Source organism: Vicugna pacos, chromosome 25 (assembly GCF_048564905.1).
Source record: "Vicugna pacos chromosome 25, VicPac4, whole genome shotgun sequence".
In the NCBI taxonomy this organism is placed as follows: Eukaryota; Metazoa; Chordata; class Mammalia; order Artiodactyla; family Camelidae; genus Vicugna; species Vicugna pacos.
In genome coordinates, this window is record NC_133011.1 from 32362414 (window position 1) to 32390179 (window position 27766).

Here is a 27766-nt window from a genome sequence, read left to right on the forward strand (position 1 = left end):
CTTCTGTATAAGTACATTTTTATAATAGCCATTGCATTTATTAACCTTACTCACTATTTTGCTTTAGTTAATAATGAAGGGCTTTAGTGGAAATCAAGCTGCCAGGTGGATTCACCCTCACACACGTGGCAGCATGAGATCCGTAACTGCAGTCACGGTGCGGCGGAGCTAAGACGCAGCGGCCGGTGTGTGCCTGTGAAGCTCCGTTGCCAAGTCTGCATCAGTCTCAGTGCTTGCGCTTTCAGCCCGCCTCTCCGCTGTGTGAATTACTGAGGCCTTTCTCTAAGAAAGAACAGCCCTCCGCTAGGACCCGCTGCCTCCCTGTAGAGCGGGTGGGCTTCAGGGACTTGCGCTAGGAGTGCAGCGGCGCGGCCAGGAGCATGGGCTGTGGGTTCGGATCCCACCCTCGCTTCCTGGCTGAGCGAGTGGCCTTAGGCAAGGGACTGACCATTGGGCTCTGAAGCCCTTGTCTCTAAGATGAGGATGGGATGTTCTGCCCTGGGAGGTTATCTGTTGAGGGACAAGTGAATCACTTAGGAGAGGTTCCTTGTGCCACGCCTACGTGGCACGCAGTAGGCACTGAATAAATGTTTATCATCAATAATCTTCCTTGAGTTCACTATCATTGAATCTTAAAGCAGCTTGACAGCTGTCTCATTTCTGTAATCTTGGGCCAATCACTCAATTTTTCTGAACCTGTTTCTTTAGGTATAAAACGAGTAGTCTGTATGACATGCTGTCTCACATGCTTTCTTTTTAACTAATTTGGTGGATCCTGTTTCCTGTTGTCTCATCTGACACATTATTGACCTCAAGTACCAAGTTCAAATGAATGAAAAGGCGGAACCAGTGTGGAGCATCAGACTGCCTCTTAGTTTTGCTATATTACAATCGCCTTGTACTTAGACTTTGAGTCAGAGGCAGACTATTAGGAAGCTAGTCACTTAGCCTAGGTTCTCCCAAAACAGAGCCTAAAGCAAAGGCTTACATGCAGAATTGCTCTGGGAAATGATTGCAGGGAACCCCAGGAAGGGATTGGACCGATGAAATGGAAGGAGAAAAAGTTCATTAAGAGGATTCATTTACGAGCCGTGTAGGTGACTAGAAATCCATCCTACTGGGCCTTCTAAGGAATCTCACAAACAATCTCAGAACTGGCCACCCACTTGATGAAGGCTGGGCAAGTGTGTATCCTTGGCTTCATGGTCAAGGATGGCCCCGTTGACATTAACTCCCCCACATTGTGCACCGTGTGCTTGAGTGCTGAGCAGTTTCCTGAAGTGTGCCGTGCCTTTCTCTCAGAGAAGTTCTGTGTCAGATGCAAGAAGTGTGGACGCACAGAAGGTAGGCATTGTCAGATCCCACTCCAAGAACGAGGCAGGTTGAAGTCCGTGTGGGACTGGTTCTCACAGCGGGACCTGGAGTAAGCGGTGGGGATTGGGTGATGTGAAGTCAGGCCAGAGATACCCTATGTAGCACTGCCTAGTGTGTTTAAGGACAGGACTAAATCCAGGAGCATCGGGTTTATAGTTTCAAGTTTCTGCCATCTTGCTTAATGAGTCAAGGGGGAGATTTTTAAACATGAGAGGTTTTAGGGCATATTTGCATGCTGATTTCAATGACAGAAGAGAGGGGTCAATTGATACAGAATAAAAAGGAAATATTTGCAGAAATCAAACCCTGAAAAGGCAATAGGGCACTGTACCCAGAACGTAGATGGAGGGATTGACCTTTGATGTGGATAAGGAGCACTTTTCTCATTGTAACAAAAGTAAGACAAAGAGTGCTGGTAATTTTGTAGCTTTGGTGGCAGGAAGATCAGGGCATTCCCACTGGAAAACTTCAATTTTCTCATGGAGTACTAGGTGAGGTCATTGTCACTAGACGTTTGCCATCTCTACATGTCTGAACCAAGACACTAACTGCCTTTATTCTGGGCTATTTTTTAGGGATATAATATAGCATCCAGACTTGGAACACAGAGATGGGGGTCTCCCTTTGTAGCAAAGGGAAGCATGTTTATTGTCCTATGTAATAAGGACAGTCTCTTCTGGGGGTAAAGGTCAGGCAGGCTTATAGTCAATTACGAAAGTTTTAGGTTCGCTGTGTAATGAAAGCCAGGAGGTGTGGAGGTGTCATCTGGCCCTCTTTGCATTGGCTCAGGCCTTGAGGGACCAGCATAAATGCTGACACTCAGGCCGCTCCCATTACTGCAAAAATAACGTCCGTTGTCACTGACCCCAGCATCTCGTGTCTTCTGCCAGCGTCCGTGAAATGCAGACCAACTCATTAAGTTGCAAATAAGGTAAAATCTCAGTCTCTTCACAGTTCTTGACATTCCGCAGCTGAGAGCAAGGGAAGGTGTTGGAGGTTTAAAGACAGGAGAAAAGGGGCCAAACAATTGTTTTAGCAGAAAAATCAACTAAGAAGAGGTAGAGCATCCATGTGAGGTTCTGTGGTCATGAACTTGAAGTGGGTCACCTCGATGGCCTTTCCCCTTCAGCAGTATATAGTTGCCTCCCATGAGGGTGTGGAGAAGGCAGATGCTCGCCATTCTGCACGGCGACTGTGTGGGGAGTGGGTACTTAGTAAATACCTGCTGGTAAAGGAAGGGGATGCCGTCAGCGGCATGTCTTGCCTGGACCGTTGTAGTGCTTGTGGGCTGATGGCCAGCTGCTCTCACCTGCATCTCTTTGCCTAAAGGCTTCCTCTGGCCTCCAGAGCCCTTTCGCCCCCATGTGCAGCAGGCCAGAAGGAGTAAAGATGGAAGTCGATCTCTCTCCTCCTCTCCAGGTTTGTGTGTCTGTGTGTGTGTGTGTCAGTGAACACGAACTCTTCAGTGGCTCTGCTCTCCCGCCTGTCGGAGGGGCTGGCAGGGACTCATCCCACTGCAGGACGGATGACCTACAGGATTTGAGAACCAAGGATGCAGTGGGAACTATGGAGTTTGTGTTCTTATCAAATATTGAGGGGGACTCTGAAGGCAGTTGCCTTTCGCCTGGGACACAGTAAAATCTCAGTAACTATCTAGTGCGTGGGTGGGTGAGTGATAAAGTTTCAGGGCTTTTTATATTTCCCATTGTATTTGTCCTCCTGTGTCCAAGTAGGCATTTGCATCTCCCAAACTTCCAGCCACTGGGATAAGCCCTGTTTTTTTTTTTTTTTTAAAACCTGTTTACTATTGCCAGACCCAAGACAGAGTTATCAGTGATTCTTCATGGTGGTGACCGTGGCATATGGCCCCTCTCTTAATCACTAGGGTGGCGAGTGTATTTTTAGGGTACGTGTGAGAAGAGCTGTCACTTCAGCCCTTGGCATACATCTTTGGTGGGTTAGTGATGACCCATCAGTGATCTCATAAGATTGATTAAACATACTCCCTTCTACATTTTTTAATAGAAGAAAAAGTAGCTGTCAGTGATTAGGGGGTGATCATTAATTTCCCCTCCGTTCCTCTGTCATCTAACCTTTGCCATCTATTCATGCACCAATCCCTGCAACATTTCCTATAAACAAAACCAAACAAAGAAATGTTGATTGGAGGCAGGAGGGTATAGCTCAGTGGTACAGTGCACGCCTAGCACGCACGAGGTCCTGGGTTCAATCCCCGGTACCTACACCAAAAGTAATAAATAAACAGATAAACATAATTACCTCCCCCACAAAAAATAAAATTGAAAAAAAAGAGAAAGAAATGTTGATTGGAATATTTATTTATTGAGCTTCCAGCATGCACTAGGAAGCAGACACACTGGAATGTGAGCTGACGGATCACAGTGCGTGTGTGCAAGGACCTCCCTGCCTCTCTCCTCTCTGAGCCTCTGCTGAGGATGGAAGGAAGGAGACCGGCCCGGGGAGGTGGCAGGGGGAACAGAACTACAGGGTGTGCTGATCATTTTCCCTGGGAATCTATCTGGGGCCATGCTGTGGCCTGGTTCCCGTGAGACCAGGTGGCTTCCCCAGGAATCTTCTGGTTCTTCTCAGGCTCTCTGGGCGGGGCAGGGCCTCCTCACTGTTCTCCTCGGAGCTGGAGCCAAGGGAGGAAGCGGAAGGCGTGGTGTCCCCGCAGGATGGCTGGCTGCCCTGGCACTCCTGTCTGCCAGGTGACTTGAGGCTTTGGTTAAAGAAGGCGGAGGCCATGCACTCTGCCGCTGTCTGGTCACAGGCACAAAGCAGCTTCGCGCACAGGCTCTGCCCCACACCTTAGAGGCCAAGAACAGAGCAGCAGACCTGAGACACCGTACGGTGATTGCTCCTTCAGCCCTGCGTCCCACCCCCCATCTTGAACCTCCTGGTCCTGCACACACGGATCCCTCTATGGGGAATATTCCTAACTTTCTCCTCCTTGTTAACTCAGACTTGTCTGTCCAAAATCCACTTGGAAGCCCCTCCTCCAGAAAGCTTCCTTAAGCACCCTCTTCCCGGAGAAATGAAGTGTCTTCCCAGGGGCGCCCACTGAATCCTACCTTGTGGTTCTTTCCATCACAGCAGAAATAACTTTTTTGCTATTTGTATTTTTATTTGCTCAACCTAGCAACCCTATTTTATCCCTTGACTGTTTCAGTGGCCTGCAGTGGGGGCAGTGGGGGCAGTGTGGGGAGCATCCGTGTGATTCAAATGAAAGAATGAGTCTGGAGGTGCTCAGACAGAGATAAGCATTCTGCACACAGTACCCTTGTTGTCAGTGGTTTTCAAAGACATATTTGGTCAGTTTAAGTTTTTCATCTGAGCCTGCCATGAAGTATTGATCAACTGGACTTTTTCTCATAACACGGACCCTCCAAATCTTCTACACTGGCCTTCACATCGCAGCAGGAAGTAGAAAGAGCAGAGGAGGAAAAAAAAAGCAGAGGGAACACACCCGTGAGCCTGTTCCCCCCGAGCAGCTCTGCCCTTTCACCCTTGTGCCCAGGGTGGAACAGCCCAGAGCGGGCTCCGAGACGCCCTCACGTCTCACTGCCCGACACCTGCGTCTGCTACAGGACACTGTGCTCAGAGCTCACAGAGGGCCGGAACTGGTTCACTGAAGCCCATGGAAGCTCAGAGTGCACAAGCAGCACCCCTGGATTCTGTGAGGCCAGTGGGACAAAGGTGCCCTTAACTGTGCACATGTGACCTCAAGGCATGATTGCATCACAAACGATAAACATCTGATCCTGTCACTCAGAGCCCGAAACCCACCCCTGGCCCCTCATCCCCTAGAGGACAAAAGATAAGTGTTTCATTCTTGGGCTCATGATACCCAAGAGGGGCCCAGGGAGGAAGCAGCACTGATGGGCTCAGCCGGGGGCTTCCCTGGACCAAAAGTGAGGGTGAGGCGCATCCCTGCAGGGCTCTTGAGAAGGCACTCAAGGGATCACTTCCTTTTAAACTGCAAAGTATAAGGGAAAGGCGTGCACTGATGTAGATGAAGAAGTACCACCTGAGATGCAGATGAAGCCAATTCTAAAGCAAGCCGGGTACAGTGATGCTCATGAGGGTGGAACTGTTTCCAGACGCCCCTCTCCCCCGTCCCCGGCTGAAGCCCTGGATGGCCACAGAAGCGCCTTCGACGCCAGCACTGGGAGGAGTGGAGCTGCAGACCCACTTCTCCCTTCAGCTGGAGTCGCTCCCCTTTTTATGAGATTTCTCAGGAAACCTCACTTGGGAAAGGGGGTCTGCTTCTCAGGAAAAGAGACCCACTGGCCTCATAAAGACTCATTTCTGGGTCTGAGGCAATCTGGGTTTCCAGTCCCAACCCCAGCTCCTGTGTGATCTTGGACCTCAGTCATCTCCTCTGTAAAATGGGAAGGCCCACAGTGCTACCTCATGGGGCGGGTGTGAGGATGAACTGCGCTCACACACACTCAGAACTTAGAAGAGCACATGGTTTGTACCCAGTAAGCTCGGGTGATTTACATCATTCCCCGCCTGCTCTCACTGGCTCTGTGACTTGTGTCAGCTGACCTATCCTCTTGAACTTGAGCCTCCTCCTCAGTGGAACCGGGACAGTATTAAGGGCCTTGAAGTTACGAGGAGCAGGACATCGCCTTAGAGATGAACAAGGGCTTGGAAGAGCATCTGAAGATGAGCTATGGTCCTGATGCTGACCCTAATGAAAGAATAACCCAGCGTACTGGCCCACAGCACTCACACTTGGGGCTCCCATCCACGCACACCACTGGTGACCGAGGAGGCCTCTCAAGCAGGCAGCCCAGCCTTCTCGCCTGCTCCAGGCAGCAGTGATGCGACAAACAGCACCTAGGAGGAAGGAGGTTCCTTTACTGCCCAGAGCCCCCAGCTGCCCCCAAACTCCCTCCAGGCCTGCTTCTCCCCATAGTAGTGAGAGAGGCCGGTCCCTCCTTTCCAGGGCGCACTGGGCTGATTCATATGCACAGCAAGGGCCGCCAGGTATGGTTGTTCAGATTGTCCACTGCACAACAGTGCCTCATCTAAAGCAGCGTCAGTCATGCTGGATGCATGAGTGTTGAATTGTCTATTTCTTCCACGATGCAAACTCCTACCTGGCATAGGCAGTTTGTTTCGATCTGCTTTGTTTAGGTTTAATCATGTGTGTGTCTCCACCTAGCATGGTGTCTGGCGCAGAGCAAAATCTCAGGAAATGTGGGTTGAGTGCTTATATAAGTGAATGAATTAATTACTGAACGCACGAGGTCAGTGAAAATTCTTCCAAGAGTGGCAGCTATAAAATTTGGCAGTTACGCTTACAAGTTGTTCAGAAGCTCATTTCGAAGAGTCCTCTTGCAGAGCAAATCAGCTGGAGACCCCGATGCCACGTGCTGCTCATCGCAAAACAGGCAGATTCGGGGTCTTCTGAGATGTCTTGGCAGATTGACCCTCTTAGAGGAGCTGAGCAGTATTTGTGGAGGAGCGCTGGACTCCCAAATCAAAAGATCTGGATCTGTGTGGCTCTGTCCCTTTGTAGCTGAATGACCTCAGACAATCCAGCCTCTGAGCCTCAGCTCCTCATCAAGAAAATGGGCCTGAGTGACAGAGTGCACGCAGCAAGCTCTGTGTGAGCCTGAAGGGACGGACACCTGATGGAGAGCAGGGTGCTTGCCCCTCGCTGCCGGCAGCATCAGCACCACCCGCCTGCCACCCCCGCCCGCCCGTACCTGTCTAGGGCATCCCTCGGCTCGCCTTGTCCTTCTTGCCCGCAGTAACAGCCGTAGGATTCAAATTCCTCCGGACACCGGGACGTCAGACAAAAGAGCATCTCTCCAAGCTGTGGCATCACCCGCATGTCGTCCCCACTTTCCAGGTACAGGAAGGTGAACCTGTCACAGGCTGATGAGAAACAAGGACTCTCTTCTTTCTCCGTCCTGTCTCTTTCTCTCTGCACCACCCCTTCTCCCTCTCCCTGCCGCCTCTGCCTGCAGCTTGGGCTAAGTCTGGCAAAAGTCCACCGTGCAAACCCCATCGTCACAGGTTCCTGGGGGGAAGAACCTCCGTTCTCCTGCGGGGGGCTTCTGCCCAGCCTCCTGCTCAAGACATGTGCAGGCGCACAGGGTCTGCCCAGGTACAAACACAGTCCTGCGTGTCCCACCGGCGGCGGCTGCTTGCAGGTGTGGGGCCTTTGCTAAGACACCGGAGGGAGGACAGTCAGGGAGGAGGACTGTCAGGACCCAAGTGTCTCATTCTGTCCAACAAACCACGGTGCTGCTGACGCCAAGCTCTCTCCTTCTGGGCCAGTGAGAGCAGCAAAACCCCTCGGTCAGGGGCTCCTTGTCCCGGCCTGGCCTCCAGCAGCTGATGGCTACAGGCAAGTGGTGCCCCCTCTGCACCTCGAAGTGCTCATGCAGCAAGTGGGAAGGCGCTTTCTAGCGGCACCAGGTGAGATGGTCACAGGGCCCTATGGGGGCCTAAGGGGCTTGGCTAATGGCCTAACCAGAGGATCCCACGGCCAGGGGAGGACGCTGCCCTGCCTGCTTCCGCTCACCTCTTCCAGCTGTCTCCCCAGGGCCGCTTTTGACGGAAGACACGGCCAACCCCAAAGATTTACTGCTGGCGGGGACGATGGTTATGGCTTTAGCTGTGGTGACAATCTCTGCAGATCCTGAAAACACACCTCGTTAGGGTCCATACTCGAAAAGTGGTTCAAGAAGAGATTGGCAGGTGGACATGAGGTCAAGACCAAATGCAGACAGATATCCCAGGACAACAGAGCGTCAGCAGGCTGTCCTCACGCGGGATCTGCGGATGTCAGGGCAGAACCTGGGGGATCTGTGAAGGCTACGTGAGAATTTCCAAATATACTGTGATGACGTTAAAATGGACAGGACCCCAAGCTAGACCCCCCGGGTGACATTTCATGGATGGGAACAGTCACAGCCTCTCAGGCCCGTGTTTGTGTCATGTTTCCCATCACGCGCCTGCCAAGTGACGACCCAATGGTGCCCACAAGTGCACAGATAAAAAGAATAGTGGAGAAGTTCAGCCAACTCACAGGACTCAAGAGTGTAGGCAAAGCAAAACTCCTCCTCCAGCCCCTCAGAACATCGCAACAGCTTCTCATCACACTCAGAGTTCAGTGCGAGGTGCTCAGCCGTGCCGTGGCCCTGCCCTGCTCACGCTCTCCCTGGCACTGTCTGGATCTCCCTTTGCTCTCCCACGTCCATCCCACCTGACTTCTCAGCTGGAGGCAAGAGAGTCTCCAGCCCACAGGCCAGTTCTCCAGCCCAGGCTGGTCCAAACCAAGGGAGTATCCATACGCTCTGCCCGCCTCATCTGCTGACCCAGGCTCGGTGCCCAGAGCTCTGGGCAAGGCCTGGGCGACTGGCTTGCGATCTTGCCCCCAACCCACTGTACTGATTTGCTCCATACATCTGGGCTTCTGTCTCTGCTTGTTCAGCGCTCCAGTCCTCATGGGTTAGGGTAGGCCTTTCAGAAGCCCTGCGGTGACCTCGGTCTCTTAGGTTTAGCATCCTGTCTGATTCTCCAGCCCCACAAACAAAGGCCCAGGAGACGGTTACTTTCTGCCACGCCCCTGAGAGCTAGAAACTGACAAAGACCCTCTCCTTGGCCCAGTTTCAGCCAGGCTCCTTGGGGCCTTCTGCTCAGGGAGGCCTCAACCTTGGCCTATGAGAACCACAAGCTCTCGACACTCCCCACCCAGAGAGACTTACACAAACCCTGGCCTGGTTTCTAACACTCAAGAAAGGCCGTGTCCCTGGGATGACCCAGTCTCCCCTGCTCCTCCTTCAGATCCTGCCTGAGAAAGCTCCAAGCAGTCAAGAAAGTTCGCTGCTGAGATCCACACTTGCCTGGCCAGACAGGTTTCTGCAAACAGCCCCCTACCCTCTCTTTGGAGTCTTCCACTCCCTCTGACTCCGCTGGGGCTCCTGCCAGTCCCCCCCAGCCTTTCTCCTCCCTCACTCTCCCTTTAAATGCCCCATCCCCTCTGCACAAATCGGACCGAGCTCCATTTATTCCCTAAGCCCCTCCCCTGCTACGGAAGTCTGAACAAACTCTGTCTCGCCACCTCAAACAGACGTCTGGCTCTGTTTCTCACCAAGTTGGCGTCGTGAGGTGGGAGAACCACGATGTCAGGGGTCAAGAAGTCTGAGTTGGAGGTTTAGCTCCATTACACACACACTAGGTGCATGATCTGAGGCAAATCACACGGCTTCTCCCAATGTAAAATTGTATTAATGACACCCGTTTTGGTGCTTAAGTAATCCTTCTAGTTAAACGCCTAGCAGTGAGGAAACAGTCAATAGTGGCCATTAGAATTGCTCAGTGACTGTGGAACCATCCACGTGGAAATTCCCACAAGTGGATGGAGGTCCCAGAAGCCCAGTGTCTGCTCCCAGTTGGGTCTGAGTCTCCTGCTAAACCCTCCTGGGTAAGAACTTTCTAGATATTTGGTGCAAATCGAATCTGAGGCTCCCACACTCTCCTAAGATGAGTGAATTTTGCGCTAATCACCCTACCTGCACTGGCTGCCCCATTGGGGGAAAAATTCCTCTTGACCCTTCACCTCCTACTCTGAGAAGGTCATAGTGCATCTCAGGGCAAAGCTGGCCCAAGTCGCGATACCCTTAGTCCTATGACATTAACAACCTACCTCCATAAATTTGATTAAGATCTGGAAATTCTTTGCAAAGAATTTCACCCGGGCAAAAAGTCCCAGAGTGAGAGGCCAGCCCAGCTCAGGGACAAAAAAAAATCACTTTCAATTTTCATCAAAGAGAAGAAGGGAAAATAATAAGCTATCACTTTTTTTTCTATTAAAAATAGCTAGAAGCTTTTCATTTGCTTGTTTTTAAATAATAGTACCTAGTACTGGCTACTGAAATGTGCATCTGAGTGTAAATTGATTCAGTTTTCCGCCAGGACAATTTGGCAACATATTGAGAGTCCAAAAATGATCACACCTTTTATCCAGCAATTCAGCTTCTAGACATTTATGCTGACAAATTAATCAGAAGTAGATGGGCATAAAGAAAGTGTGTGTCTATATTTATAATGACACCTGTTAGTAATAACTGGTTAAATAAATTACAGGATTCCAATCGTACAGCCTCTAAAAAAACCATGGTACAGAAAAATATTTAATGTCAAGGGAATATCATCACATTGTACGAAGTGTTACAGCCCAGACTGCAAAACCAGGGCTGTCAAGTGATCTCAGATTCGTTTTATTTATTGCTATGCTCAGCGGGGGAGGGAGGGACTGGAAGAGATCATGTTCATATATTACCACATAAAAATCTTTATAATGTGGAAGTGCAGGTGATTTAAACAGAAAAGTAAATACAGTTTTCTATATTTTTTCTAAATGCATCTCTTTAGCAGGTAAGCTTCCGTATCTTCCTACTAATGGATCTACCTTTTCATTTCATTTGTCTGTTTTTTGGGGGGGAAGTATAAAAGTAAGTTGGTTTCAATGATTTCTTCCACTTTAGGAAACACACTTGATGTTTATAAGCAACAACAATACATACAAAGATGGGTGAAGCTGAGTGCGCTTACCTGGAGGGGGTGGGGCCCTGGCACCTCCCGTGCCTTCCTTGTCTTGGCCTGGTTCTGTCCCCAAAAGAAGAGAGCCGGAGTGAACACCAGCCCCAGTCTGTGCACCTTGGTCTCCAGAGGCGGCTCCCAGCCCACGGGGCACAGGCGGCCACGCGCTTTTTGTCCTATCCCTGGTCACCTCCCAGGAGACCTGGTGAGGGCAGGGTCCCTGCCGAGCCAGAGACACCCCCACCCCCCAGAATCAGGCTTGCTGATGAACACAGCTGCAGCTTATCAGGCTGGAAGCAAGTGAGTCTGTTGAAATGCTTTGCAACGGTAGACTTCTCTAGAATGTGAATGAAAATAAATAAAAATCACGATTTTTTGAGCAGAGGAGAATGAGAAAGCAGAACTGTGGATTCCAACTGCTTGTGGTGTGGCCCCAGGAGGGCTGCTGAGCCCCGGCTTCTCTGTGAAACGAGTCTGTTGCCGTTTAACAGTTATTAAGCTCCTACTATGCGGTAGGTGGAATGTGTGTTCCCCCCACCAGACTCACATGTTGAAATCCAACCCCCAATATGATGGCATTTGGAGGCAGGCCTTTGGGAGGTGATTAGGTCATGAGGGTGGGTCTCTTATGAGGGGATTAGGTCCCTTATAAAAGGAAAAGAGAACCCTCATCCATTCCGCTGTGTGAGGACACAGTGTGGGGACAGCCGTCTATGCACCAGGAAGTGGACCTTTACCAGAACTTGACCGTGCAGGCATCTTGATCTTGAGTTTCCAGAGTCCAGATCCACGAGAAATAAATTCCTGCTGTTTCTCAGCAGCCCAGTCTGCAGCGCTTCGGTGTAGCAGCCCGAACGCACTAAGACTTACCACACTCCAGAGGCAGCGCCAAGCGCTTCAGCTTCGCTAACTCAGCAACAGCCCCGCGAGTTCGTACCAGGCTCACCCGCATTCACAGAGGAGAAGGGGGACACACTGGTCAAGGTCACAGAGCCAGGAAGGGGTGAAATGCAAACCGGACCTCCCGGCAGCGTGGCTCCCCTTAACCACCACGCGGGGCTCCCGTTTCCCTCCTGGAGGTACCACACAGAGCTAGAGGCGGTAACTCCAAAATGCTTTGGGAGGGAAGGAACAGCCTTCAATTCAGTGTGTCAAAGACCAAGTTTGTGATGATGCGATGTGAAAATCAGGTTTTGGAATGTACTGATGTGGACACGAATGCTCCAGCAAAGGAGAAAATCTCAACAGTTCTAAGCTGGGGCAGGTGGTTCTCATCCAAGGCGAGATGCAGAACTAAAGGCACACTAAGCTGTGCTCCTTGGGCAAATGGCGCCACCTCTCAGAGCTCATTTACCTTTAAAATGTGGCAAATAATGGGCCCCTAGGACCAGGGCGGGTTAACTCAGAGAGGCCTAGGAACACATTGGCACACTGGAGGTCCTCAATGTGTCCCTGCCTTAATGTTAACTAAGGAATCCGTTTGTTGACTTAGTCATTCTTAGTAACTAGTAAATAGTTATTATCAGTAATGTATACTTACTAATAAAGGATCCATGGTTATTAATTACCATAAATAAAGTAAATAGGTTAATTCTTCTGATGACATATTGGAAAGAAAACAAGGCTTACAGCTTGAAGACTGGGATTAGAAACCAGTCCACAAGTCACTGCTGAATGACTTAGAGCTTTTAACCTCAGTTTCCTATATAATCTGCAAAATGGGTATATATTTCCTCCAGGTCCTGTCAAAAAGCGGTCACCAGAACCAGACACAAACATTTAGATGGCATTTCTCCACTAAGTCCCATGCTGTCCTCCCCTGAAGTCCCTTCTGCTTACTTGTCCTGGAGAGAGTGGTCAGTCGGTCAGCGCTGGTCTCAGCAGCCACTGTGAAAAGAAACAGCCCAATCTCGATTACCATCCCAGCTCAGCCCCTTAACCAGAGGAGGGAAGGCCTGTGGCGATCTGATCGGGGACTATGTCTGAACGTTATTGCTCCGTTAGATCCCAAGTTCAGTGAATGAGAGGCCTGATTACGGCCAGTCCCGTGGGTAGGCAGAGACCAGCAAATGACCTCTGTGGGAGAAAGGGCCATTATTCCCCCTGGTTGGAAAGACTTTGCTGGGGAAGGCAGCTTAAGAGGGAGTTTAATCTAGAAGTAAGGATGGAAGCAGAGGAGGTCTCGAACCTCAGCCCTACCACCCAGCTCTGGGCTTGGACGACTTCTCCCTCCACCTCAATTTGCCATCTTAATGTGGAGATGATAGCAATTATTTCATAGGGTTGTATGATCATTAAATGAGATTATGTATTTTAGGCAAGTTGTCCCATATCCTGCATGTGATTTGATGGTGTGTGCAGTTTTTTATAGCCACACGAGAATTTCTAGAAGACACTGGCCCAGAATCTTCCCATGCTCTGTCTCATCTAACTCTTCTGTCACCTTAAAGGGCAGGTATAATCATCCCCTTCCAGGGGTTTGTAAACTACAGCCCGGCCCTCTGCCCATTTTTGTCAATAAAGTTTTATTGGCACCACAGCCACACCCATTCAGTTATGGATCTTCTAGGGCTGCTTTCCTACTATGATGCAGAGTTGAGTGGTTGCAACAGAGATCTTCTTGTCCAAAAAGTCTAGAATATTTACTATCTGGCCCTTAACAGGAAAAAAAAAAAAAAGACGATACCTGCTTAATACAAAGGGGAAATTGAAGCTTAGAGAGCTTAAACCCTGCTTCTCAATCACACAGCTGAAAAATGGGAGAGCCGGGAACCCATCCCAAACTTGCCTGACTCCAAGACATCATTTCATCCCATGACGGTGAGAGCAATTACAAGCCCCACGTCTTTTCCTCACAGTGTCCCACCTGCACTTGTGTGATGGACTTTTGAGCCCCGCATTCAGGCTGCCTCCTCCTCTGAGGGCATTTTTGGGTTCTGCCTAGATCATGGGTGTGAGTGCATGTGTGTTAGGAGTGAAGGTTTGAGTGTATCCATTCTCCTCCTCCAGTTAGATTCTAGATTCCTTGAGGAATCTTATTTCCTGGGTCTTTCCCAGGCTCATGTCACAAGGCATGGTTCAGCCTGAAGAAAGTAGAAAATGTACGAATTTGGGGTTATCTGTGAGGCCATGAAGCCTGTATCACGTCCTCCATTTAGAATGGAAGTGGCCGCTGCCAATCACACTGGGATGACTGCTCCCTGGGGGCAGGGCAAGTGCTGAAGCTCTGGTTCCGTATAGGTTTCATTTCATTTTTTCTCTGGACCTGGCCTCCAAGGCACAGGCTGTCTGGGAGCTGTTAGGGAAGACATGCCCAAGAGGAGAGCAATAAACAAACTCCTATAACCTTTTAGCGTAAGTATGTCCCCTGCAAACTCTGGGACATACTTATACTAAGAGGGTATTTGCTGTGCATCTGAAATTCAACATCAGTGGTCGAGGGTGGGGGTCCTGCATTTTATCTGACGATTCTCCCAAGGTGGGAATAGGAGTTTGGGAGAAAGCTGAGTAAGCAGAGAAGAGATGTGGGGGTCGGGAGGAAGTGGGAGGGGCTCTGGAAGGCACCTGAGGCAGTTCCACCACAAACGCCGGCCAGGGGCATCCTGGGGGACCTAATTCCAGCAAGTAGGCAGATCGCACAAACAAAACACAGGTATTTGGGTTACACACCGGTCCCCCTGTGCTCACCTTCTCCCGAGAGGGCCATCAGGCTGGCGTCGGTGGGCTCCACAGAAACCACTGGAAAAAGAGACCCCCCACCAACAGCAATGACTGATGGACCCTGTGTCAACACCAAGTGCCAAGGGTCTCCAAGGACAAGCTGGACCACTGGACAAGGGAGGAGGGGGCTGTAAAAGGCTGCCTGTCCTGCCTCAGGACACGCCTCCCAGGACACAGGTGTGCCCAGCAGGGCCCCAGCTCAGGAGGGGCTCCAGCCAGTGCTGGGTTCTGCTGGGGAAGGTGACACCATCGGACACAGGCTGTGGCAATGAAAGGGCTGCAAACTCTGAAAGTCTGTGGCTCTGGAGTGTGTGGCTTCCTGACCTGAGAAGACCTCTATTCAAATAGGAGGCAGATGGCAGAGGAAGAAGGGTGCTGGACTCAGAATGTACACAGAGATGCAACACGGACACTCCCCATACACACACAAACCTACACACACCTGCACACAACCACACGCACAGGCACACCTACCTCCACACACAGCCACATCAGCTTCCTCTCTAACAAACACAGCAGGACTAGTTCTGAGAAAGAGACCCTGGCCCCAGGAAAGGAAGGATGTCTGTCAAAGTGGACCCCAAACACCCCATCCCCAGGTACCCATGGTGTTGGGACTGAGAGATTGTGGGAACTTCGTGAACAAAGAATGATGGGCATAAACCTAATTCACTTTTTGCGTAAGATGCATGTTTTAGAGTCAGAATCATTCCTTGCTCAGTTCAATAGACAGTCATTTAAGAGCCCACTGTGTCTTGAAAAGTGGCAAAGCCTCCCCTTCAAGGAGCCTCTGCCAGGTCCAGGCTGCTCCCTGTGCTGCAGGCTCTGGAGGGCAGAGGAGGGAGGCAGTTAATCTGTTTCGGGGAGGCCTCAGCGGCCAGGAGCTCACCTAGCCGGGAGGGACCATGCCTCTCTGAGCCCTGGACCCTGTCCTGGTCACACTGCATGCCAGGGCTCCGACTATCAACCAAGAGAAAAAACTTGGGGGTTGTCATCTTAACTGAATTCTATTCACACCTGTCTATGCAGCAAGGGCCATTTGATGTTGGATGTGCATTGGGTTATCAGAAGTGACAGTCTGTCTGGTCAGGGACAGGTGGACACATCTTCTGTGCCAAGGGTCACTCCAGCTCCGGTGAGGCCGACTGGGGGGAGGAGGTGTATCCCCCGCTCACGTCGGTGGTCAGGGCCTTCCGGCCAAGGAAGAGCAACTTCCCGGGAAGGTCTTACCTCGGGGCAGAAGCGTCAGCCGCTCTTTCCTGCTGGTTGTCTCTGAAAAGAAAACACATTAGAGAAGTGGGTTTGGGGCACGTTAGAAGGTGCTGGACTTGGCATCTGAAGGAATGCAGCAAGTCTGGTCCCAGGCCAGCTCCTGCCCCAGATCATCAACCCCATTTCTGCTGCAGGGCCAGGATCTTCCTACCTGGAGGCTGAGCCAGACAAAAGGAAGTGTCCAGAAGATTCAGGGAAGAGTTGATACTGGACTGAGCCAAACACTCGATGGCAGCCTTGTCACAGGTACACAGCATGTGCTCACAAGCATCCTTGAACTCTGTACACAGAGCAAGGGCAGAGCAGATGAGAAGAGCTCACTGGGAATCCCAAGAGGTGATGCAGACTCTAAAATTGACCCCTGATCTGCCCCTGCAAAGGCCTGTTTCTCTTGTGGTCCTCTTCATCTCTTCCATGCCGATTTCATTTCATCCATGAAGCTCCACCCCTTCAGTTGTGCGAGCCCCGCCTGGGAGCCTTAGGCACTCCTTTCCTCTCACACTCACACCAGATCCATCAGGTCATCCTACTGGCTCTACTTTCAGCCTATTTGAGTCTGACCACGTCTTCCCATCTCCACCCACTCCCCATCATCAGCCGCCTGGGTTACATCAATGGCTTAACTAGTCCTCCTGCCTCCCTGCCTGGTGCTCAGTTTATTCTTGTGTAAGGATCCGAACAACCCAGTTTAAAACTTGGATCAAACCATGTCTTGTTTACATTTTTTAAATGTAACATTGTTTTACATTTAAGCATTGCTTAATTTTCACAACAAATCTCTGAAGCAGCTTTTCTCCTCCCCATGTGAGGTAGGAGTTGGTAATTCATTGCCCTTAAATCACGCAATAGTAGCAAACCAATTGCCCTTCCCAGGCTCCCAGAGTTGCGACAAGCATAAAATTGTAAATCAGATGACCTGCTCATCAACTCTTGTTTCAATTCAAAAAGCATTTGTTGCACCTTGACTCCATGCAAGGTTCAGATGCCTTCAATCCAGCCTGCGTAGGGCTCTAAGGATACCCAGTGATGTTACCAATGGCGATGAAGAGGAGGGTGGACCCTGGGAGCCTGGGCCTGGGGTCTCTGAGCTGTCACTGCTCAGCCCAGCCTCCTGGGCACCTGGAGATGCTCACCACACGTGATACTCTTGCTGACACAGTTGACATCTGTGCTGAGCTTGGCAGGGTCCTGGAGACAGTCCATCTCAGTAGCCTCCTCGTAGCACCTGCGATGCTGGAAGCAGCAGCTGTGGCAGGACAGGGAGGGGTCAGGGTGCAAGCGTGGGTTGGGGTTAGAAGAGAGGCAGAGAGTGCACGATCATTCTGTGTCTCTGGGTGGTTTCTGGTGGTTTCTGGTCTGTTTCAAACACTTAGTGCCAATGCACACAAATATATGATGTTTGAATTTGAATTATGTCACCTATGCAGCAGGTGTTATTGTTATTTTGAGCATTTACATGTATGAAACCTGAGACACAAAGAGCTCTGTAACTTGCCAAGGTCAAGGTTGGTCACAGAGAGAGGCTGACACTAAACAAGAGAGTCAGGTGGCTCTTGCAGTCGTATAAGAGATCAATGGAGACCAGAGTAAAGGAGAAACAACATCCGGGCAGCTGACGGCCTTGGGCAAGCTACTAAGTTTCTCACGCCACCTAACTCATAAGAATTTGGGGGAGTCAAGAGAATGTCCATAGAGACCCTGCCATGTGGTTGGCACTCAATGATTACAGTTATTCTGGGGATCTGGCGTGCAAGTTCAAGGTGGAAATAACCTGTCCTCCAAGAGTCTGGAAATGCCCACCCCCAGCAACTGAACCGTGTGAAGTAACTGAAACCGGGCGTGGCCCACCATTCTGCCAATTTGCCCATCGATGCTCTGATCCTTCAGACAGTGGTGAATTACTGCTTTGACATCTAGGTCTACAAGGTGTTTTAATAACTAAAAGAAGTGGTAAGGGAAGACCTGAAAGGAAAACACGTTCCCAGAATTGGCCCTGGCGCCCCACCCAGGTGGACTCAGCCTTTCCCCTTCTGAGTGTCAGCGGCTGCCCCCAGGAGTCAGTTTGCTCATGGTCCCAGGGACGGCAAACTGTCCTCTTGGTCCAGAAACAACTTACCATGGGCTGTCCAGTGTGTTACAAAGGGGAGTCCTTCCCTATCTCCTGTGAGTCTCAGTCAACGAAAGCACACGCTCCATCACCCTGGATTTGGGCACGAGTGTAATAATGGTGAGGTGTGGACGTGGTCCCAGAGCAGAGGTGTGGGGTGGGTTCAGTCTCCTGCTTCCACACTGCTGCGGCTGTGCTGCGTCTGCAGTCACTGCTGTCACTGCTTCCACCACGACTACTCACCCCCACTGCAGTTTCATTAGCGCTGCTTCTGGCTGCGATGACTGCTATCGTTACAAGTAACGCCGCTGCAGTTACTATGACAACCACTATTGTTACCATTGATGCCACTGTGGCTACTAGGACACCTGTTACTCTGCTGTTGTTACCGGCGCTACTACTCTGACGGCTGCCAGCCCAGCTGTGACTGCTACCACTCTCACGACCGCCACCACTGCTCCTGCAGCCCTGCCAGTATCGCTACTGTCACTACCCGTTGCCGAGACTCTCGAGGACTGTCGTCACCAACTGCTGACACGGTTAAGCCGGGCCGAATCCCAGTCACTTTCACTTGTATTTGGTCGCGTGACCCTAAACAGCGACTCTGTGGGGTAGGTGCTGTTATTACCTCCCCTGAGCAGGTGAAGAAGCTGGAACACAAAGAGGCTAAACAACTTGCCTAAGGTCACAGAGCCCCTCAGGGACAGAGCAGTGGAATTACTGGCTCATAGGTGGTATGCCCTAAAGCTCTAACAGATCCCACCCAATGGTCCCCATTGACCCGCCTGCTACCAGGAGCTGTGTGCCACATCCTTGCTAACCCCGGGTGCTTCTAAGATTCTAAACTGCATTGCGCACACCCCAGGACTCCCAACACGAGAGCAGTCCAGGGAGCTTCCTGCATCTGTGCTCTGCCCGCGGCTCAGCCAGGCCTCCAGGAGCACCCCCATTCCACCCCCAAAGGAGCCCTCCTCGTCGGTCTCGCTCACCTGTCAGGTTCATCCACAGGCAGCCCTTCCATCTCAAACCTGCAGGCACAGCCGTAGTCTTCGAAGTCCCGGGGGCAGAGCCCAGCCACACACTTCATGCCGTTCACGAACTGGAGCAGCGCAGGGAAGTTGGTGTAGACAGCCTGCAGCCAGGTGAAGTGGGGGCCCAGGCAGTCTGGGGGAGGAGGAGCCAGAGTAGAGGGGGAGCTCGCATTCCAGGGACTTGCACACCCTGGGGGGACGGTACCTCATCAGCCTGCCGAGCACCTGCTGTGCACTCAGGCCTGTCCTAGGCACCTGAAGGGAGGCAGCTTTACAAGCTGTGGCCTCTGCTGCTTCCCACCTAATAGCCATTCATCCCTCTTCCTAACAGACAATGCTGAAAAGTACTTAAAGAAGGTTAGCCACTTCCCCAAGTCCCTGGGCATGTTTCATGACCATTCTCAGCTCATCATGCTTCCATGACAGCGATGAGTCTAGGGTTGAGCGTGAGACCCAGATGTGGCCAAAAGAACTTCAGGGGGAGTCTGTTAAGGGCTTTGGGGAAATATTTCCTTCCTAATAAAGCATAAAGGCATGTAAGAGGAACTTTTTGACTACACCTTTCTCCTTCCTTGAATGTGGTGAGGATTTGCTGGCTGGAACTGCAGCAACCACCTTGCAGCCATGAGGCCCCAAATCTAAAGCTGAAAAACAGTATGCCTAGGGTAGCAGTGGGGCAAGACTGCAGGTGTGCTGGGTCTCTGATACTGGTGTTGAGCTACTGCACCAATCCTTGTGACTTCAGATGGCTTCTGTGAGGTAATTACATGTCTTTATTATTGAAGTTACTATTAGTGTGCTGAATGGATCTCAAATGATAAGTTCCTGGTAATAAAGGACTATAAATCAGTGCAGGAAGAGGAGGGGTATAGACACTAATCATCTGGGGGCACCTGCTATGTGCCAGAAACTGTGTTAATTGCTTTAAATTGCACAAGAGATAAAACTGATAGGGTGAGTAGTGCTTTAGAAAGCTTTCACTTGGTCTGTGACCCCACAGACCCCTTGTTAATCCTGCAAGGCAGATGCTGTTCTGCCCCCTCCACTTCCCAGGTAGGGAAACTGAAGGTCAGAGAACGCACGAGGTATCCGCCAGTGATGACGACTGACCCTAACCCAAAATGCTCTTGCAAACAAAATTGGCAAGAAAACAGTATCCAGCTTTTTGACTCTTAATCTCAGGTTCACCCTCTCCACTCTCTGCCTTTGTGACTGCAGGACCGTGAAGTGCTTACTGGGGCCATCCCACAGCAGTGGTTGAAATGCACAGGGTCACAGGAGGGAGCCTGGGGAGAGCAAAAGTTGTTTGCGAGGACCACGTCCACCCCGACTGCTCTAGGTTCTTCCTATCTCATTCAGGCTTCCTTTCCCTGTTTTGTTTCCATGCAGCCTCATCATAAATATGAATAAATGATGGAAAAAGCTACTATAAGATGTGTGTGTTTATATGTAAACACGCATTTTCATTCAGAAACTTACAAGGCACCTGCACTTAGTCACGTGTACATTGTAGGCGCAGTTTCAAAGCCAGCACTTTCTGAGCCCACAGCAGTTCAGAGTCATCTTGCTCCCGTCCGTCATATTATGATCTTATTTGGGGCATTTTTAGCCATCAATGGCAGGAATCATCACAGTGCCATGAAATTGACAGTCGCATCCCAGATCCACGACTGATAAATGGAATGCTTCTTAAGCTTTACGTATATTTTCTGGTCAAGAAGGAAAAACAAAACTACCTTGGTGTAGGGGGACTCAGCTCTGGACAGAGGAGGCCTTGTCCCTTCTCGTTGTTTGCTTTGGACAAGTCCCTGAACTCCCAGAGGCTCAGTTTCCTCACCTATAAAATGGGGATGCTGTTCCTCTCCTGGCCAGTTTGTGGTCAGGACAAATGAAGTCAGGACTACGAAGGCGCTTGGCAACTCAGTGACTCTCCTTGCGATAAAGGGCACCACTACTCTTGCTGGAACCTGGATCACATGGTTGGGAGCTTGCTGGGGAGGCCGTGGGAACCAAGAGGGCAGAGCCCAAGGTCCTAGTCATTTCCTTAGATTTTCCACACACGTCCCATGCCCTGACACCCAACGGATAAAAGCAAGTTCAGGTGTAACTTACCAAAAAGTTCGGCCACACCATCCACATTTTTAAACGCCCCACTGAATAAAGTCATATCTACGTGGAAGGAAGGGAAAACAAATGAGAAAGACTTGGGGTCTCCCCTTCCCCTTCCCTGTTCACTCCCAGGGGAAGAACGAATGAAAATGCTTCTTTAACACAATATATCTGACCTTGAGCTAACTTTTTAGTAACACAGATTACCATGGAAACCTGATAAGATAAACCGTGAACTGTGTTGCCAGACAACAATGCTCAGGGGTGAAAAAGAAAGACCCCTGGATGGTAAGATGTATTTGGACCGGCAGGAACTGTGGGTGAACTGCAAACACTTGTTAGGTGGAGGGGTGGCCACGTTCTGGGTCTCCATCAGAGTCATGACTCTTGCAGTTGGACGCATCCCTCTGGGCATCTTAGAAACTATACCTATGAAGTGGTCACTAGAGATACTGACTCCTATGGTGAGTGAAGCGTCTAGGTCTGGGTGGGTCCTGGGGCTGCTCCCCGTGGGCCCCGTTCCCCTGGCCCCTGCTGTTAGCTGGGGGCTCCTGGACTGCTGTGAAGACTGCTTCCGTGCTGTTCTCGCTACAGAGGGATGGCTGGCACGACCTGCTGGCGCACTGTTTCCTGGCCATGGTCCTTCTAAAAGCCTGTGTTGAAACATCTACACGAAGCGGACCTCCTAGTGGGCACTGTACTGCCCGTGGGGGCTATGCCATTTGGAGAGAGGCCACTTATCATCTGTGTCTGGCTGGGACTGATCACTGAGCTTGCATGGGCTCCTGCACAGAAAACTTGGATGACTCAGCTCACCTCTCAGCAACGAACCCTGAATTCAGAGTTAATCTCACCCGTCAGCTCACCGTGCATTGGATTCTTCAGCGATCCCTGTGTAAGAACCCGCCTGAGGAACCTTTACAGTCCATCACCAGGGAAACCCTCCCTTCTCCAAGGAGCAGTTACGGCTCCCCCTTGCTCTTCGCTAGAGCACGAAGCTGTCATCTTTCTCTTTCTGTCCTGCCTTTGAAGCCGTTCACCACGCAGCCCTCACTGACTGCCCATTTCCTTCTCCTGGTTTCCTCTTTCAGCTGGCCTCTGGCCTTTGATGAGAGTTTTTAGTACTTTGTCTCCAAGGTGAGACCAATGATGGGTCAGGCACCAGGGCAGACTGCGAGGGAAAGGCTTCTGAGTCTACAAAGGCCAGCGCAGTCAGTGACTCTAGGGGACACTCAGAAGGGGTCGATCTCTCTGCCGATACCCTAGGCGACTCTCTCCCCAGCTAGGTCTCCTAAGCAAGCATCAAAGAATCCTTACTGATATTTTCTGAGAGTCCTGGAGGCAGCTCCTGTGGAAGGTGCGGGGTGTCCAGAGGGTGGCCCCCTGTAATTGAGGAGGAGAGCAGGGTTAAGACAAACACTGCCCCTGCCCAAGGGCTGGGCTCGGGCTGGGAGGCGGCAGCCGGGAGAGCAATGAGGATGCCCGTAAATCCAGATCTACGCACATTGGTCTAGTACCTGCTACGTGCCAGATCTCTGCGGTCAGCTCTCGGAGAAAATAGAGGTGAGGCCAGGGCGGCCCGGTGTTTTATACTCGTTGGCCTTGAGGGAGTGGCCTTCTGGCTGGAGTTGGGCATGTAAGCCTCCTTGGTCAAGGTAAATGATCACTAGTGCCTCCCACTCACTATTGTGCATGAGAACCAGAGAGAGAGGAGGGTCGGTGGGTTGGTCCAGAGTTTACATCAATATGCGAAAAGATGGAGAAAAATGCTGGGATAAATGAGTGATCACAATTAGGAAGGAAGGAGGTGAGTTGGGGTGTTCAAGAACTGCATGAATATGCAGACAAGAATGACCCAGGAGGGAGCCTGAGAGTCGTAGCCAGGACGTCCGGTGGACCTGAAGTGGTTACCCTGGCCGCCAAGGAGCTCGCTCAGGTGGCTGGAGGGTTTGGCGGCAGGGGACCCAACTTTAGAATATGAGGGTAGAATGTTTGCTCTTTACAACGGATATACCTCCAAAAGGGGAAAGGGAGTCGTTGCGTGTCAAGATGGCCAACACACTCCAAGGGACTCAGCAAAGCAAGGGACAGCGGGCAGAGGAGACGGGCTGTTGGGTGCAGAGAGCCTTGCTAACAAGCCCCCTTGCCTTTCGCTCTCCCTAGGGCTGCACTCATCCCCTATCCCACACGTCCACGCACCGTACAGCACGCTCAGAAAACTGTCAGCTGGATTAACCCTAGAGCTTAGCATTATGTTTGATTTCCATCGCTCATTAGGCAAGGGGATAAAATGAGCAAATCAGATGGCGTTTGACAAGACGTCCGAGTGTTGATAGGGTGTCATTATATACGAAGCCAGAAATCCAGCAAAGTGCCGTTACTCACCGACACGCGAGGCCACCAGCACTCCTAGGAGAAGCACAATCATGGCAGCAGAGCAAAGGGTGGGGCCCTGGCATCGACTGGAACGGCCTCCAGGGAGAGAAGTCAGCGGTCTGTGACGAGTCTGCCTTCAGAAACCATGACATTAGACCCCACAGGAGCTGCTTTTCCATAAGGCAGGGTGGACAAAGGAGAAAGTCCCCACAGTGTTTGTCCCCACTTTGCCACCAGCTTTACCAGCAGTACGACATCCAGAAGATCACGTGCCCTCTGGGAGACTCAGTTTATCCACCTGTGAAATGGAAACCTCACCATGCACTCCTTGAGGACGTGGTTCTGGTCTCATTTATTTATTCAGCAAATCAGTGGTCATTTATTGTGTGTCAGGCACCACGGGAAGGAGCCAGGAAGGCAGAGTGAGGAAAACACAGCTGACCCGCCAGCGACTCACAGGCTAACGGGGGAGGGGAGCAGCTTAACAGGTGCCTCAGTATGACTTTTGCAAACTGAATTTGGAGTGACCTGTGCCCATGGGTTCTGATCCAAGCATCCAGAGCAGCCTTGTTGAGCAGGCTGGCTCTGAGCCCTCCTACCAACATCACACGAATAAATCTGGTCATCGCGCCATGGCACGGCCTGCTAGCAAACACTGCTTTTCCTGTAGAGCTCCATCTTTCTTCCTTTCCTTGACTTTTGAGCAATTTATATACTTCGTGGCAGGCCTGGAGGTTCCAGTGACATGATCAGGGACGGCCTGGGGGAAAGGCGGTGGTGGGCAGGGTCGGGATCCTGCCACATTTCAGTGGTAGCTGCCCCATAATCTGAGCAGTAAATACTGAACTTCAATAACCACTTACTGTCTATTGATTCAAGCAGATAAACCATGGATTTATTTATTTACTTATTTTTTAACCTTGGATTTAATAAGGAAGGAAAAATTTAAAGACAGAAGGAATTTAGAATAGTTTTAGACACTTGGGAATATAACTCCTCAAAGAATGTGAAATAAATGGATGTCTTATACATACATATTCTGTTTTAGAAATGTTTTTAGAACAAAATTTGAATGATAATACAGTGTGATCATACCTCAGGGCATACACAGGGCTGCTGAATACAGTTGTAAGTGTTGTGCACTGTGCAAAGAGGGCAAGTAGGGGCTGAAATGCAGCCAGTGCTCAGCTCTCAAGCTTGCCCTCTGCAGGGCTGGATCGACCTGGAGGATGGGGCACTTTCTCCAATTTGTTCTCCCAGAGACAAAGGCTGTCCCGTGTCCTGGTGGCCCAGCATAGGTACCCAGAGCTGTGGTGGGCTGCTCTGCAGGTGTGCGGGGCTTGGCATTGGGGAAGGTGTCCCAGGGGAGAAGACACCTGTACGCTGTAGGATCTCTACTCTGTGAACTTGCCCCAGGGCTCAGCATGGCCTTTGGAGGCTGTAAGATAAATGTTTGTTGAATGAATAAAAGAGCAGAAGATGTGAGTTCTTTGAGATTTACACTCAGCTCAAGCCTTCTCTGATAGTCTGCTTGGTATCCGACAGACATAATGTTCCCTTGTAACCTTTTTTAGCCACGTACATTCTCACAGTAGATTAACTTTCCAGGTTAAACGGGCTCTCTGGTTGGACAAGCTCTCCCACTGGAAAGTGGCATGCCCTGGAAACTCCGTGAGTGGGGGGCAAAACTGAAGGTACTTCAGGGGACCCTTTTGAAGTCACACCTGGAACTGAGGCCCATGTCACTACCTGGCACTTACTAGTCAGATTTTTTTTTTCTTTTTTGATGATGAAACTTAAAAAAAATTTTATACAATTTTTAAACATTACACTCCATTTACAGTTATTACAAAATATTGCCTCTATTCCCCATCCTTGAAGCTATCTTACACCCAATACGGTTACCATCACACGACGCGAGGATGCCAGAATGTCGGAGCTCAGAAGAGGCAGTGGGATCATCTAGTCCAAACTCCCATTTTACAGGTGAGTTCACTGAGGCCCAGAGACTGACAATTTATGAGAAATTCACCCCACTTCCCAAATCCAGTGCCCTTTGTATTAACAATCCAACTTACGAGGTTGTTTTGGGGACTGAGAGAGTTAATCCACGCAGGGCACTCACAAGTGCCTGATGGAGAGAATTGGCTCAAAATCATCAGTAGTTACAGCCACGGCGTCCAGCATGCAGTACAGGCTGGACAGAGTAGCAATTACAGTGGAGGCTCCAACTCCCTGTTTGCACGGAAGCCCGCGTTCGGTGAATGAAGGAGGGGGTCGGATTAGTGCTGTGGAGTTGTCCTTTTTCTCCTGCGACACTCACTTCAGGGAGCTGGTCCCCTGGTTCGACCTGACTCTCAGAGTAGACAGGCTGAGGGTGATGTTTATTGGAATTGCAAATATGTTTATTGGATTTTCCAGCATCTATTTTTATTAGAATGCAAATGAACAAAAATGACCTTATTACAGACATAAACTTGACTCAGCTCTAACATTTTTTTTAAAGCAGGTTATAAGGAGGAGGGAAGAGGGAGTTAGTGTTTAAGGGACAGAGTTTCAGTTGGGGAAAATGAAAAATTTTTGGAGATGGATGGGGGTGAGTTTAGCACAGCAATGGGGATGTACATAAGGCTACTGACTGGCACACGTAAAAACGGTTAAAATGGTAAATTTTATGTTTTGTGTATTTTACCACAACTTAGAAGTAAGTTACAAACTTCAGGACTTCTTTCCTTTAGATACGACCTTTCATTTATTCGGGCCTTCCTAGTGTCGAGTGTGCCACCAGGCATCCCTGGATATTGGCTAGGAAGGACACTCTAGAACTTTCTCGGTGGGGTACTGAGGCTCAGAGAGGTCCAGTAACTTGCCAAGGCCGCCTTCACCGAGAGGGACCACTGCAGGGGCACAAGGCAACGCCAGGATTCAAACTGACTTCGGCCAGTCTGACTCAGTCTTTGCTGCAGGTGTGTTACTGCCGTGCTGATCTCTAAACCCCACATAAGCAGCCTAGGAATTTTATTCGCTGTATAACTGTCAAGAATTTTGGTTACACTTGCTTGGGATGGCCCTCAGGGAGGCCAGCCGCTCGCTGGGGTGTGGTGTGAACTCCAGTTGACAGTCCCCAGCTGGGAGCCGAGAAAAGGGAAATCAGGGGACCCCAGAGGAGGCAGCACGTGCTCAGCGCTGTGCCCTGAACTGGGGGGACACATAGCCTAGGACCTGGGGGTGGGACGGCTCAGGGGCTCTGCCCAAATCCAGCAACCTTATCAAGGCCAAGTCAAGTGCCCTTGGGGGTGGGGGTGGGGGTGGGGGCTGTGTCCACCTGGAGGAAGAATTGCCTTTTCCTAATTTGCCCGAGGAAGCCTCCGGGCCTGTCAGTGACCAGGGCAGTGCTGTCTTGTGGGACTGGGGGTTCTCTGGCCTCATCTTGGTCTGCATTTACTGGAGTCCTGGCTCACTCCGCCGCGACTGGGATGCGTCTAAGAGCAAGGCTTGTCTAGCTGGACAGACCCAGGGTGGGGTCGGGGGTAGGGGCTTGGGCTCTGCCTTCCGTTTGATGAGTGCCCTGAGCCAGACAATGACGCTGCCTGGAACGCATTTTCCCGGGCAGTCAAATGCCCATTTACCCTCCGCAGGGCGTCGTGAGGATTAAGTGGAGTAATCCTTGTCAAGGTGGGGCAGGCCCGCCCATACCAGGTCTCAGCAAGGCCAGCCCGCAGTTAACGGTGGTTGGATTTCCACACCGGGTGCCCCAGGGCGAGACGCTGGCACACGCGGGTTGGGAGGACCCTCGCGGCTGTGCTGTGGTGGATCTCTCCCCCGGGTACACTCCCCAGGTTCCGTCCTCTGGCATCGCTTCTCCTCGCACAGAGCTCAGGGTGCCTTTGAATTTCTAGCTACATGTTGGAGCAGCACCCAGGTCGCAGGCTCCCTTTGCGAGCATCCCTCCCTTCCTCTCTTCCTCCATCCTTGTCCCCCTCCCTCCTTCCCCCTCCAAAACCCCCTCCCTCCCGCTTTGGCTTCCCACCCCATCAGGAGAAGGGGATGCCTACCGTGCGGTCTCACACGAAAGCCGTTGGATGAACAATGCTTGACTTTGGACAAGATGGGGACTGAGTCCTTTATACCCCAGGGAAAGCCCCTTAGTCGTGTGACCCCTCCCTCCCCCCATCAGGAGGACAGCCTT

General features: G+C 50.9%; 1 protein-coding gene across 2 annotated transcripts; it reads right to left on the reverse strand.

The window, feature by feature from the left end:
- Nucleotides 1-3695: 3695 nt before the first annotated feature.
- Nucleotides 3696-27730, reverse strand: OC90 (otoconin 90). 2 transcript variants are annotated; one of them, XM_072949732.1, is made up of 15 exons: nucleotides 27633-27730; nucleotides 23587-23711; nucleotides 22519-22584; nucleotides 21205-21261; nucleotides 19051-19225; nucleotides 17088-17200; nucleotides 16106-16234; nucleotides 15913-15954; nucleotides 14650-14700; nucleotides 12802-12849; nucleotides 10975-11028; nucleotides 7940-8056; nucleotides 7116-7287; nucleotides 6134-6240; nucleotides 3696-4202 (listed from the first exon to the last, which is right to left on the reverse strand). In XM_072949732.1, the coding sequence occupies exons 2-15, from the start codon at nucleotides 23627-23629 to the stop codon at nucleotides 3910-3912; spliced, it is 1467 nt and encodes a 488-aa protein (XP_072805833.1). In that variant the 5' UTR covers nucleotides 23630-23711; nucleotides 27633-27730; the 3' UTR covers nucleotides 3696-3909. The 2 variants fall into 2 exon arrangements, with proteins under 2 accessions (XP_072805833.1, XP_031546247.1); XM_031690387.2 differs by having other exon boundaries at nucleotides 23587-23707; nucleotides 27633-27722.
- Between the last annotated feature and the right edge of the window lie 36 nt (nucleotides 27731-27766).